The sequence below is a fragment of the Typopeltis vanoorti genome, chromosome 6 (genome assembly GCF_054136105.1).
Source record: "Typopeltis vanoorti isolate ZY-2024b chromosome 6, IOZ_Tvanoo_1.0, whole genome shotgun sequence".
Classification (NCBI taxonomy): domain Eukaryota; kingdom Metazoa; phylum Arthropoda; class Arachnida; order Uropygi; family Thelyphonidae; genus Typopeltis; species Typopeltis vanoorti.
Genome location: NC_143554.1, coordinates 68,570,706 through 68,585,959, shown reverse-complemented (window position 1 = coordinate 68,585,959; position 15,254 = coordinate 68,570,706). Strand labels below are relative to the sequence as shown.

General features: G+C 36.0%; 1 protein-coding gene across 1 annotated transcript in view; it reads right to left on the bottom strand.

Annotated features, from left to right (window-relative positions):
• The window catches only part of LOC150105514 (dual oxidase-like), a 198,691-nt gene that overhangs the window by 90,612 nt on the left and 92,825 nt on the right, over positions 1-15,254 (bottom strand). The window contains exons 9-12 of the mRNA XM_090394863.1: positions 11,286-11,364; positions 11,083-11,179; positions 4,624-4,796; positions 3,338-3,516 (exon numbers count right to left, since the gene is read on the bottom strand). Of these exons, the coding sequence (XP_090250989.1) occupies positions 3,338-3,516; positions 4,624-4,796; positions 11,083-11,179; positions 11,286-11,364 (528 nt within the window). The remainder of the gene's footprint in view (positions 1-3,337; positions 3,517-4,623; positions 4,797-11,082; positions 11,180-11,285; positions 11,365-15,254) is intronic.

Sequence of the window (15,254 nt, the reverse complement as noted above, 5' to 3'; positions counted from 1 at the left end):
AAGAAAAAGGAAGCATTTCCTTCTGCTGAATACCATAATTTCACACACTGTCACATTTTTTTTTTTATCCTAGGAAATTTTTTGTAAACCATTACCAATTTGCAAAGCTTTGAATTGAACAGACTGAACTTCTCTCTTTGCAAGTTGACTAAAAATAAAAACTAGAAGGTACTTTTTTTTGCATATCCTGGGGCCTTTATATTCCATCTCCTTCATATTTCAGTGTTTTGTGCACTTGATCTTAAGTTTAAGATCAATTTTAGTTTACTGAAACTGTTTTGGTACAGCCACTGATGGGAGAGATTAAACAACACAGCGATTTAACAGTTAAAACATGAAAAATAAAGCACTACTAGTTGTGAATGGCAGTGAAGAAAGTTACACTTTTCTATTAAGTTGCCTGGAATTTGAAGCTTTGTTTCATGTGCCAGCCTGGTTGGCTAAATCAGTGGCGTAGCTAAAGCTTTTGCTGCCCCTCTCAATGCACACCAAAAATACTACAAAAAGTCAAAACAACGTATCCTCCTCCTCCTCCTATCCTAGGATGGACGAGAAGGATAGGAGGCAAAGTTCAGGCCTCCTATCGGAAGAAGGATAAAAGGAGGTCCCGCTGATTGAGCCCTCCTAATGAGGGGTTACTGGCATATTAATGCAGCCGGTTCGCGATATTCATGACTATAATCCACGTGTGTTCATGGGGGCCTGTTTGTGGAACGAAAAACCCCAGATGAACGGGGGGGGGGGGGAGAACCATGCTGTCCACGCCCAAGATCGACTAACTTGGCTATGGCTGAGGAAGATCCTTGAGCTCCTCACGTCATCGATGGGAATCTAACCTAGGACACTCCTTTCCCAGACATGGTTGCGAAGCACATAGCCACTAGGCTAACCGCTCGCAGGATAAATGACGTATAGGGGAAATAAATTAAAACACTGTTTATTTTAGTTGTAAGTATAGTTGTTAAAAACTAATTATTAATTAAGTAATAAAAATTGCTAAGTTAACATAAATAAAAGTAGTCTAAAAATAAAATTGCGTCTCACGTGAGAAGGTCCCCTGGGCGTTGACACCCCCCCCCCCCAGCTACGCCAACCAACATGTCGCGGTGGACAATGAATTTTTATTACACAGTGGGAGACAACCACCTCTTGTCGGTAGTGGCTTGAAAATGTTCCAGCTTTGGTCTCAGGAGCTGGGTTTTTGGACTGTAAAAATACAAAAGTAATAAATATAAAATAATAAAAATTCCTTAATCCCCCCCCCTTTCCCTGGTACTAATGTACTATGAGTGGGAGCAAGAAAAGTAACGACGACTCTTCATCACCAAAATTTCCATTTAATCAACGTGTTCCCAATTTATTTAAAATAAGCCGTTCACTTCGTTGATAATCATTTTAATTATGATAAGATTTATAAAAAGTTCAATGCATTTTTGTGCATAATTAAGTACACATAAATGCATCCCACTTCTCAGATTTTCGGAAGGTTGGAAATGAAAGGAAGTTAAAATATCCAGCCAGATACCAGAAATACATTTAATGCTTTGTCCTTCTTGGTTCATTAAGTGTTTTTAAAACACTTCTTTACATCTGATGTGACCCAAGAATTTATAGGAAGGAAATGCTGGCTTGTGGTAGACGACACAGGATGGTTGTTTTTATTTTATTTTAAATTAATCCTTAACAATGCCACGTCATGGCTGTTGATGATATTGAGTGGTTTGCAAGAAGATTTTCAACTATTTGCTGATGATGCAAAGTTAGTCAAAACTACCAGGAATGATACTGATGTACTTTTACTCCTGAACGATTTGAATAGACTGGCTATGTGTGTGGACAAGTAGGGAATGCCAGTTCAACACCAATAAATGTAAAGTTTTACACTTTGGAACTTGGAAATGCAACGCTGTATATCACATTGGAGGCATTGTATTTGAGGAGATGGAGGAAGCAAGGAATCTTAGAATATTGGTGAACAGAGAACTGAAGTTCAAGGGACATATTTCAGGAGTGATAAAAACGACACGAAGAAATGTCATACTAAGAACGTTGACAAATATAAGGATGTGATCATTCCAATGTTTTGATTAGACCACATCTGGTTTGCCGCGCATAGATTTCTAGGAGAGAAGAAAGCTCTAGGAAAAATTCAGTGGAAGATAACAAAAAAGCAGTATCGGATTTTTTTAATATTAACTATGATGGCAGGTTGAGAGAATGCAATTTGCAGAGTTGGGTAAACAGACGAAGGAGGGATGATATGACTGAGAAAGTTGTTAACTAAGGATAGTTTTCAAAAGGATCGAAGCAGGGAAGGGGATATGGACGAAATCGTTCTTGGAAAATGTATAAAAAGGTGTGGTGCATAAGAGATCGGGGCATGACTTTTTTTTGTTGTTGTTGCACGAAGAGTGATAAGTGATCGCACGTCGAATCAATTAAAGATGATAGATGTCTGTTAGTACGCATCTTACTTTTTTGCCTTCCTCGATGAGGTGGTTGTATATATATATATATATATTTTCGTTAAAATCTCTCAATTCCCCCCCCCCCTTCCGCTTGCTTTGCTTTTTGTTAACTAACAGCAAAGTGGGATGCGGAACTGTATATAAGGATCTGCATCGTTCTCACTATTTCGCTAACCAACTTTTGGTCTGAAGACTGTACAGACCAGTTGACAAATGATGGTATGCTATTTTCAAGTTTGCTTTCCTTCTAATAAAAAACACTAATGGTATGAATTTTAAAAAAATTTGAGTAATGATGCTTTCAATTCTGTATCACTTTGCAGAATAGTTTTTTTACGTCTGTTCCTACACTGAGTTTTTTTCTTCTTTTCGCTAGATATTGTTCAATGTTCATTTCGAAGAAAAGAAATAATGCCGTTCATTAAAAATAAACGCTTCGTCACCGTTGTAGGCGACGTAACGAATACCCCTGTCAGAGCATTTGTGGAATCGGTAAGAGAAGATACAGCGATTGAAGCTCCCCCAATCAAACTTGCGGCAAACGGGACAATATTCTGAACAGACAATTCTAGACCAATATCTAGTATTCATGCTATCCTAAGCGACACTACGTCTGTATTTTCCATTTATTAATTCATGCCAAGATATTGAATATATCACTCATAATACCCTGCAAGTTCATTTTTATCGTATCGCCAGATATCCAATAAAATATTAAAACAAACATCCAATCTTCTTACAGCAATATAAAAACTGGAATTGGAATGAAGAGAGCTATTTGAAATCCAGTTGTACTATCATTATATAAACCATCAAATATAAATTAAGGAGTTAATAATTTTTCAATTTCTTTCAGACTGCAAACTTACCCATTCTGAGAATTTTCGAACCAGAACCTGTCGGCATCTCGGATCCTTTCAAATTGTTGCCGAATGATTTTTCGGAAGAGTGGCCCTGGTTGGCCATCACTACTAGTCTCTAACATTCCTCCGATGTACAGATCAATATTGTTGATGTTTTGGTAGAGCTGGCTGAGACTGTCAAACAGCTATGAGAAGCAATAAACAATTGGAATCAAGTGTAAGCAATATGTTGACTTCCGTTACTTAACATCTTCTTACAGTGGCGTAACTGTTATACCGTAAAATCCCACGGTGTGTGTGTGGGGGGGGGGGGGCAATTTAATGAAATGGTTTGACGGGGGTGGTGAGGATGAAAATTTGCCGTTACACCACTCTACTCTTAACATTTGTAAACTAAAAATTACTTAAAAGAAATGTAAAAACATCGATGCTTGCAGAAGCATTTAAATCAGAATTACGTATACATAAATTAAGTTTTAATGTTAAAACTTAGGGGTTTTTAAGACCCATTGAAAACGATTAAATTCTTAAAAAGAGAAATTTAGAAGATAAAAGTACGTGTTGGCTCAAGAATATTTCATTTTTATCCCAGGTGTGTCATATCCTTTGTTCATAATAAAATGAGATCAACACGCTGTTGGCTCTCTCTCAGAGCTTCGCTCAAATTGCAGGCAAACTAGGACTACAATTGCATATCATTTGTTCCGGCAAGTTTTCAGTTCACCAAGCCACTTTCCCTTTTCTTTCTGAACTAGCAGCCACACTTATTAACTAAATAAATCTTACCTTGAAACATTCTTTTACAAATATATATCGTCGTTGTTTATTTATCGAAATTGCGTTTTTATTGCTTTGCCGTTTTTATAATTATTAGAACACAAGGAACAAAACGAAGTTTTATTTGAACATTATGTTAATAATAAAAAACGAATTTATTGCATTGTACGACTCTTTTTTGACGTCATGTAATGGCAGAAAAATCAGGATAATGGCACTAATACAAACCGAAGCGTGGAAATGTTAACATTAATAGAAATACGTGACTTTACTGTTAATCAAACACCCACAGCTCCGTTTTAAATTAAATGTTTTCCGTATTAGGAATATTTGCAATTAAATATTTGGCACTGCATTCATTACAAGTAGTTTATTACTATGTGATTAACCATCGCCAAACAAGTTCTACACTGTTTATAGCTTTTCACTTTCCAGTTAATTGATTTATTAACTGAATAAACTGCGAGCACTAAACATAACACAAACTAATCACTCAAATACGCTTAAATTATTACCTCCGGTTTCTTTTCATAAAGTTCAGGGTTGATGTCGCTCCAGTTCTTCACTTCGGGCAACTGAAAGTATCTTCGAACTGTGTTATAATCTGGAAGTCCATTGTCTCGTCCGCGCATAATATTTAGAGCTGCTAAGTCCCTTCTGGAAAATTCCATAGGACCGAATAAATTATCTGGAAAGAGAAATTGGTAGAATGATAACACAATAGTGCTGTAGTCAAGGAATATCGTTTCTCATTGACCATATGAGTGATTATCGCTAAAATTAATAAAGTACAGGAAATATAGGACAGCGCTGTTTAACTGTAATATTAGTCTAAACAACTATGATATGGTACGCAAATGAAACAGTCTTAAAAACTATAACTCAAAAAACTAAAGAGATGGTTCTCTTGTTCGTCCAGGAGAGGGTTTTTTTTTTTTTTTTTTTTTTTTTTTTTTTTTTTTACATACACAATGATTTATTCAGGTGGGACCTAACCTGCGGCAAAAAAGCAATTGCTTTTAACTGAGTAAACCCAGGCAGCTCAATGTAGCAGATGGTGTGACAGAAAAGGCCTGCTGTCAAATATATTGACATCAGTGGATCCGAATTTTGAATTCCTGGAAGTGACCGATGACCCACATTATATTCTACATATTAGAAGCATCTCTGCATCTACTGTGCAAGGTTACTAAATCTGTGCGAGGTTATTAAATCTTCTCCAGAAAGAGTTAATAAGTTCTTTTCTCTCATCTGGCAAGTCTCGTTGCAACAGGTCAAATGATCAACGCAAAATTAGTCACGTCACCTCGTAACGCATTGATTCGATTCAGATTAACAATGCTTCATCAGATGTCTCTCTTACTGGACGGCAGTTGGCATAATTGGGTAACCAGCTTTAAAATAGGGCACTAATTAATAACGCCGAAAGGCTTATTTTATACTTACTGAAGCAACAGTGATACCTCCTGTGACTACTAACTACTCTTGCAAATACGAATCATATGGATTGATAATGACCGGCAGGGAGATTCAACGTTCTCCAGCTCGAGCTCGTATGGGAAGAGATAAAATTTTTTTTAAAAAAATACGTTACACTATTCTAGACACATACACACAAAAAAAAAAATTTATTTCTCTATTCACTAGAGAAGAATCAGACGTACTGGCTAAAAATTCGTCAAAGGTTTTGGGAAGAGATGATACCTCTCTTCTGTAATCAAGCCAACGAAAGGATATAATGGAAGTTTGTTGGGGGTGGGAGTTGTTAGCTGTGAACATACTAATCCCAATATGAATGGATCAGAAACTAAAAGACTGTTTGATTCATCGCAAACAAGAAAGCCAGTCCTGAGGAATATATTTTATTTACTGACGTTCAGAATAATGTATATATCATTTAAGGAATGCAAATATTTTGGGTTTCATTGCAATTTCAAGAAGAAAAAAAAAATGTTATTTCAACAAAAACATGTCAAGATAGAAAAATGGCAGACCTGAGTTTTGTTCAAACTCAAGATATTAAAAAGCATTTGATTATAATTAATACTATAAATTAAAAACTTTAGAGTATTAATAAAATTCATGCTTTAAAATACCTTGAATTTAAGTATCAGTGGCGCACCCAGAGGGGCCCGTTCCCCAAAACGAAAAAGGAAAAAACACTAAAAAAATTTCCAACAACTTTTCCCAATTAAAATTCATTTTTTTTTTTTAATGTTGTGCCGTGTCTTCTATTTCTATACTACTTATGAATTAGCGGTCACATAAGGTGGGAATACCCTATAGCTCTCAGGAATCAGGGCCGCTGTGAACTCAAGGCGAACGACATAGTTCTCAGGCGGACCGAGCCGGGCCAGAGGAGATCACGGGTATCATGTATTAGCGATCACTGCAGATGCTCAGTCATAGGTCGTATGCAATGTGTATTCTCAAATCGTCTACTGACCCCCCCCACACACACACACACCACTAAGATTAAATCTCGAGTGCGCTACTGAAGTGTATAGTGGGTGTGTCGGCCTGATTGGCCCAGTGGTTGGCGTATCCGCTCTCCAGCCAAGAGGCTGCGGGTTCGAATCCCGCATAGGCATGGATATTTGTGATTGTCCTCACCCAATATAGAACGGGTCACCATGGAAGTAGTAGACCCAAAACCTCCAGCAAGGAGAGGCCTTCACCCTGCAATGGGAAGAAAAATAGGCTGTTAATTTAATGTGTGTGTAAAAACGGTGTCTGTTCTCACTGACAAATTTAGACCAATATAGACATGGATATTTGTGATTGTCCTCACCCAATATAGAACGGGTCACCATGGAAGTAGTAGACCCAAAATCTCCCGCAACGGGAGAGGCCTTCACCCTGCAATGGGTAGAAAAAATAGGCTGTTAATTTAATATATATATATATATATATATATATATATATATATATATATATATATATAATGTATGTGTGTGTGTAAAAACGGTGTCTGTTCTCACTGACAAATTTAGACCATTATTTAAAAACGAAAGAAATTTAACATTGTTTTGTTAATACAGTGCAAATAATATAATTTCTGCATATGTAACTGAAAATTTTCACATAATTTCTGATGTGGAGGTGGTAAAGTAGTCATTTCTTCGTATGAAGACTCCATATGAAACATTATCCAAGACCAGGATAATATTGAAATATTGGAAAAGTAGACATGGATTTGCAAATACTTGCACGTGTTCACGCGAAATTTCTTTTGACGCAAATATAGGGATCCGGTAAGAAGATATTATCTGAACGGGTGGCCTTTAAAAAGAGTTTTATAACAAAAATTTGAGTATTATTTCAGCCGATATTATTAATACTTATGTTCGGATTCATATTACTGAAGCCCAGAAGACTGCATTTTTAAAGAAACGTCCTTTGTAGGAAGAAGGAAATTGTGATACCATTATACAAGTCTGGTCAGGTCAATGGTGATTATGGTTCAAATTTTATTCAAGGTTATTAACGGATATCAACATAATCCAATACATTCAGGAGATTTATCAGTGGGTGTAAAAGATTATATGGTGATAATAATGAGAATCTCTTGGTTAGCTTCAATCTGAATTTATATAACAGGAGACGGAGAGATATTATAGTTTATAAATTATTTCAAGGCATATAAATAAGATACACAGCACATTCTGGTGGAGTTGAAAATGTGTAGAATGACTATCAGCACCATTAGTAGAAGCGTTGAACTTATATGTAATTTTAAGCAGGAATAAGATAGCTGTGATTGGAGGATGTTAATTAAATTGTAATGTCAGGACATTCACAGTTGGTCACCAAGATTCTGTGATCCAGAAGGTGTTAGAAAAAGAGGTAGGTCCCAAATGAGGTAGAATGACAATATCAAACATGACCTTAACAGGATTGGAATAAAGCAGCAATTTATGCTCAGGGCGGCCATCTGGAGTAGAAAGATATTCGATCTGGTCAGATATCCGTGATTGTCGGTTGAACTTGTATGCATGTATACATGATTAATTTAGGCAGGAACATGAAACTTCTAGAAGTAAAATATTTCGGCACATTTTTAGTAAGGATGACAAATTAAATATGGAAATAGAGAAAATGAGTAGCACTGATATATGGTGAGAACACTTGGTTAGAACAGTATTTAAACCAACTTACAGATCTGAGAATAATTAGGGAAATGAACAGATAGTATAGATTGCAGAATCATTAAAAATTAAGATATTCGGAAGGAACTAGACATTGTTTGTATTCAGAAATGTGTGAGCAGAACTAATCTCAGGTGGTCTGGTCATTTAAACAGAATAGGAGAATAAAGGTTAGTGGAGGAAAGACCCAGAGGAAACCCAAGATGTAGATGGATTGATGTGGTCAGAGGTGCCCTAGAAGACAGAAATATGCGATTGATAATACTGGAATGCTAACAAGCGATAGAATTTGATGGAAATTTAATAGGAGACAGTCATGTAGTACTGCCACGGCATCCTATACCACCTTTCGGGGTACATAAGAAAATTGATTATTTATTTAGCAATTTTGAACATGCTGGTATTGTTATGCATTATAAATATGCATGTAAAAAGTAAAAATATAGATTAATAAGAATGTGATTAGGTTTTTTTTTTCAACCTCAAAAATATAAAAACAGATTAGTAAACTCATGTGCTAGTTATTACAAGTAATGTTGTGATGTAAATATGAATTTAAGCAATTCACGATGTTCATACCGTCCATCCTAGATGGATTCAAGTCTGAGTGAAAGCAAATAATTCAATTAATATTACTGATTTCATAGCATTTTAAACTTTTAGTTTATTATTATACATATCCCCCCCCCCTTGGCGGGTACTTGTGTTAGTCACCCAAACTTAATATATTTTTGCACCTTCAACATCGTATCCAAGGGCTCAATCGTAGGAGGGCACCCTACGCCACACAACCCACTATCTATACAGCAGATTATTCACACTATGCTATCTACCATCACCATAATAGTTTTTTTCCCCCTTTTTTTGCCTGTAAGTTCCTTCTTAAAATCCCGACTTCAACTAGATAGTTGTTAATCCTAACCATCCGAGGGGCGCCATCTAAAGCAAAGAAAATTATCTTACAAAGATTTAATGGCAAATGATTTTGAAGTGCTTTCATGCTGATTACAAAAAAAATGTTTTTGTACATGCATTGAATCTCAGAAGTCATAGGTCGGTGGTTCCCATCCGATTCTACGGAATTTTTTCCCCACGCATACAGTACTAATATGCTCGAGTCTTGAGACCTTGAGTGTGTGCCGGTAAGGTTTATATAATTGGTATAGAATGTTCTCCCTTCCCCAATCCACATCATAATTCAATTTCTGTCATCATAAGTTTGCCAATACATTAAACGAGTATCTCAAAGAGCTTTTCCCAAATAATTGTTTGTTTTTTTTTCATCCCTCCAATGGATGCTATATGCACCACTTGAAGAGTATAAATAATCTTAATTATCCTTCACGGTTAATTGATATTCATTATGGTGCGTGCAAGTAATTCATTTTGTCCAATACGTTCCTATATCAAGTCGTAAAGGTCTCTCGTATTTACGACCGAAAAGACACTTAATGTATCGAAATATGACCAATGATATTGCATTTCGTAGGTTGCAAATTCTATGTTGGTCAGCATTCGCCGAATCAAATCATAAAGTGCAATGTCAATCATTCGAAATTATTGCTGTAGCCCGATCTAAAATTTGATTACCTCACTCATGGTTAACTATATTGTAACTGCATCAAAAGTTGCAGTGGGAGAGAATTTGTGTTTCCAACTCCAAAATAAGCTCAAACCTATTGTATAAATCGATTTTTTGTGCTCATTATTATCAGTAATTGCAGAACCGACTGGTACTATTTATTTCTTATCTGTTATTTTAGATCAATAAATATTTTTCATCAGCACCAAGAACAAAAGATGGAGAGGAGGAAAAAAAAAGTGCGTGGAAGATGGTAACACGTTTGTCGTTTTCAAAATGTCACATTGTGATTTTTTCCCCCATAAAGTTAGAAAATTTTGTCAATTTTCTAACTTTATGGGGGGGGGGGATTTTCCCCCATAAAGCTTATTTCCCCACAAATTTCGGGAAAATAAAGAAACTTTTTTCCCCGAAATGTCGAAAAATTTGGAGTAAAGTGCAAAAATTCAAGAACCATCATATTTCAACTATCAAAATAATAACCGTGCGAAGTTGGGTAGTTTCGCTGTAAATAAGTGTACATTTTACATATAATTAAGAGATAATTCGTTGTTTTTTCCCCCCTAATTTCCTACCGGAGTCAATGTTTCTTTCACTGCCTCCAGGTGTTTTTTTTTTTTTTTCCTCCAGTACGTCACTGATAATGAACGCTTCCGATGTTCAATACAATCCACCCTTTTCACGACATGCCTAAACGGTCCCCTCTAGACAGGGAGGTGCTACTACAACTGTCACTCATGACATGGTAGAATGTGAGTGTTTGCACGACCTCCAGTATAGAAACAAAGATAGGGATTTGAAGGGGAAAAAAAAATGTACAGTCAAGTAACTAACAGCAATACACAGGAAGAAAAAGAAATCGAAATATGGGGAGGGGGGGAACGAAAACCCTTTTAACACTAGGCTTCCGCTTAATGACTTCACTGTTTGCCGACCCACTTCTGGAACGGCTTTACTGCACGAGATACCTTGACTCCTCAACACAGCAAATGACGGACTACCTGCTAACAGTGCCCTCCCTCCTACTGAGCACGTGACAAAGCTACAACCTTTCCATAGAGTATTCACTATATTTATATGTAAACATACCTGAAAAGTTATTTTTTATAAACAGAAAAAAAAATTTTTTTTTCTCTTGAGGAACATTAAATGAAATAATTATGGAAAGCTGCAAGCCATTTTGCATTCCGCTATTTCAAAGAGAACAGCAAGATAAACAATATTAACTTCGAGAATTAAATTACCTCTAACGTCCGAACAAAGTACATGATCTTCCCTTTCGGCCAGTTGAGAAGCCATTCCCATCAACAATTCCTCCACGCCAGATTCCTCCAACACTTCCTAGAGAAAAAAAAAATTAAAAGGAAAAATAATTTATATATAGAAACTGTTTTTCAGGAATCTCTCTTAATATTTTCAATTTGCAACGGTTATATCACTTTATTACCTCTGAATTCCACCAGGTGGAGCATAACCTAACCGCTTTGTAACCGCTCTTGGGCCAGGTGAAATTGCACTGAGCATCCCTGCAATAATTAAAAGAGATTGTAGTTATGCATATGCAGTAAAGCAAAGTAAAATGTACAGACAAGCTTGTTATCGTCATTTCGGTAATGAGCTGCGTCATTTAATCACATTTCGATATTTATGATAATATCAAGGAAACTTAACTGGAATTAAATCGACCTTTACATACAAAAAACTTGCACAACCCAGTCATTAAAATAAAATAAAAAAAAATTAAGTTTAGTGTCTTCAAAGCAAGAAACCGTCTCACAGTTCCCTGAACAGCTTTTTTTTTTTTTTTTTTTTGGTCGATATTTATTCACTCATACTCCATCGGCAGGTTCAAAATTCCAGTGCCCTTTATTCAGGGCCTCTTTCACCTTGTGAAAGAGGTGATAATCAGGCGCCAGATGTGGTGCTACAGACCTACCAAGTCTTGTTTTGAAAGAAGAAATGGGACCCGTAATAACCTTTGTGACGAGCAGTATCAATCACTCAATCCACCACAGCGAAGTAAAATTGTCCACTGACAGTCTGTCCTTGGAGGAAGTAACTTGTACCTGCTTACATTGCCTTTGGCGTTAAAAATGCACTGCTTTTCTTGTGCACTTATCCCTGTAGCATTTCTTCGGATGAGGTTTAAAAGAGTAATAAGCTCCGGCCTTGGTTTCTATCGAACAGGTTCAGCGGTGCACATTAAAAAAAGTTACCATGCGATATAACATGTGAGATCATCGTTCACGTTTGCACCCGTGTCGTGATGTCTATGTGACTTTTGCTCCGGCAGCAAATTACGTGGGATGAATCGTGTGACTATATGCTTAATGAGTTCTTCTGCTAGCATTCGATGGCAAGATCCATGCGAAGTTTCTAAACAAAATTATTACGTGACAGCTGTGAACAAATATCAGTTCAAAAAAATGCACATGAACATTCCACTCATTTTCCTAATAGATGGATTTGGTCAGTACTAATTTGGGCCAAATCGTGAATAGGGAACTAAGACTTCCTAATATATATTAGGAAAATAAAGGTAGAGTATCCCCAGTGAGTCAACACCTCTCAAGTGAAGATTTCATGCCATAGTTGCACTCCAAAATCTTTCCTTAATCCGAACTTGAGTTCGTTACCTTTCCCTATATATTTTATTGAGCAGAAGAAATTTATTATATGCTAAATCTGTAAAAATTAACTCCCGGAATAAAAATTTCTATCATCGTTACTGGACTTCATACATTATCTCCCTGGCTCAGGTCTGATGTCTGTTTCATCTGTTAGTAATGAAACAATATATTCCATTTGAAATTGTAAACTAGATGATAGTAATGTTTCAAGTGATTATTCAGGATTAGCATCTTTTCTTATAATAAGAAAAGAATGCGTTTTTGGATAGTCTCCTTCCCAACTCCCCAATTTGTTTCATACAATGTTCTATGATTTAAGATTTTCGTGCTGAAGTACCACTTCAATGTACCACTCACTCTTCCATCCAGAGTAACAATAAATTGACAAAATCAGGGTGAAAAGCCCCAAAAGAAAATTCTGTGGAATCTTCAAAACTGACAGGACTATTAACAATCAACTGTTATTTGCCAGCTTCATAGCTTATTCCTTATTTTTCATATACACCGTGTACGGGGGTATATGGCTTGATACTTCATTTAGCTTTTGAGCCTGATTGCGATCATTTATAATGAAAGAACACAAGATTGCCTACAAAGTCTACTGCACTTTCTTCTTGGGGGTTATTGAAGAACTGGGGCAATATAACGGTTGCACGATATCGAATCAGTCATTAAATCCACACAGAAAAATAATTAATGTTTCGATTGAAACATTCAGTTGAATATAAATGGATGGAAGATTTTTTATCTCTGCTTCCCCGACTTAACTGCCAACAGAACCAGAAGATCAGCCTCTCCAACAAGGAGATGCGCTTTCTATGATGTACTTCATAGAAAGCGCATGTTCGAATAGGATTACTAATTAAAGCATGAGCATCATTGTTAAATGATGTTCCGAGGTTAACTTATAATTAAATGAACCCATGTTGGATGGGGGAGGGGGATATTCATTTTTTTTTGTAAACCTCCAACGTAGTAAATAATCGACTTATTTCAGTAGTTATCGAACGAAGCCAACTTACAACGATTAGTTCGCGAGGATTTTTATTCCCATTCTTCCAGTTCGATCAAGAAATCAGCGGGGTGTGACAGAAGCATATCGTAAACTATTATCTTGCATAGTACGTTTGATTAAAGCTGCCCGATCTAGTGGTTAGTATAGCCGCTCTCTAACCAGCAAACTGCAAGTCCGAATAGTCTTTGTAAATGTCTTTAGGTGGGAGATGCATTTTGTTGCTCGGTGTGAGACCAGTTCACCGTCTGAGAATACTGTACGTTGAAAAAGTTCCAGAAGCAGTTTCCGATTTACGTAAAAAATAGAAAAAAAAAAGTATTACTGCGGGTAATACTTCATTTCAAAAAAAATTGCAATGTCTACCATATATGAGTAGAAATGCACAAACTCGTTTTCAACATAACCTGAGTAATCAGAATTTTCTGTGTTCTTAATATTTTGTAAATACCTTCGTGAGATGTATCTACCGGTTAAAAACAGACGGGGCATCCATTTCAGCATTAGTACGACTTAAATTTCACGTTCCATTCAGGATGCGGGATAAGTTTAATCTTCGTGTGAGAATAAGTTAGCTGTTATTCAAAAACGAACATTTTGAATTAAATCATTTTTCTCTCTCTCTTCCCGCTGAAATTTTATACACAAGTAGATTCACGCACATGTATAAGATTTCTACGAAGAGAATTTAATATACAAAAACAAAGTAATAAATGAAAATAAAATGCCGATGCATAGGGTAAGTAAAAAGTCAGTGTTTGAATTTGTCAACTTGAAAATACCAATCATTGGTAAGTGTAGAGAACAATACTTGTATGACATACAAGTACTCAACTAGGGCGAGGAGAAAAGAACCTGTCCGGGCGCAACAAAGTCAGCACTACACTATAAAAATACACGAGTTGGTTAATTAGGTACTCATTTTATGAAGATATTTCAAAATGTTTGAAGATAAAAAAAAAAAAAAATAATGAATAATTTTATTTCTAAATATTTTGAGATGAAATTTGTTGAGATAAAAGGTTAATTTAATTTAAAGTTTTTTTTTCCCCCCTTTGGTTTTCAAATGTTCTTAATACTAATTAAAGAAATGTGTCAGCCTTTGATGAATTTCATGATAAAAATTATGTTTAATAGTAAATAGCTAACACTGAAGGTAAACACAGTTCAAGTATTACAATGTGTAGATGGTCATCTAGGCCTAAGTAATTATCCCAATTTTAAACAAAGGTCATCTTATCACCGAACAATAAAACACAGCTTCCAACCAGTTTTCTGGATTTTCCGCAGTCAAGAAAGCTGCATACAAAGAGAAAGTAAAAACGCATTTTTCCCTTTTGGCGAACACACGCACGTCTAATGCATTTATATTAAATCGGGTTCCTTTTACGAAGAGGAATTTCACCCTTCAGAATAACTAAAACCATGAAGCCAGCACATTATGTCTATTAGGTGTTCTTCTTAAGAAAAACCTGCTAACTCAAGAAATTGTAAGGGATAATACTCCCATATGCGCTGTTCACGCTTTGCTGGGAAAAGTATGATGGCTTTAGGCCACTCCGCCGATTTAAAATTCAACTTCTCCCCTCTCAAATAATTGATATCGGTAAGGTTACTAATTTTTTGTGTACTTTTTCTTTATAGAATCTACTCATTGTACCAAGTTTCAGAGAAGGGTTCAATATAAATTCATTGAAGATTCACTTGCATGACGAAAAGGATTTCTTACCTCAAGCAAAATAAATCAACTTGAGTACACGAACTTCTTGCTGTT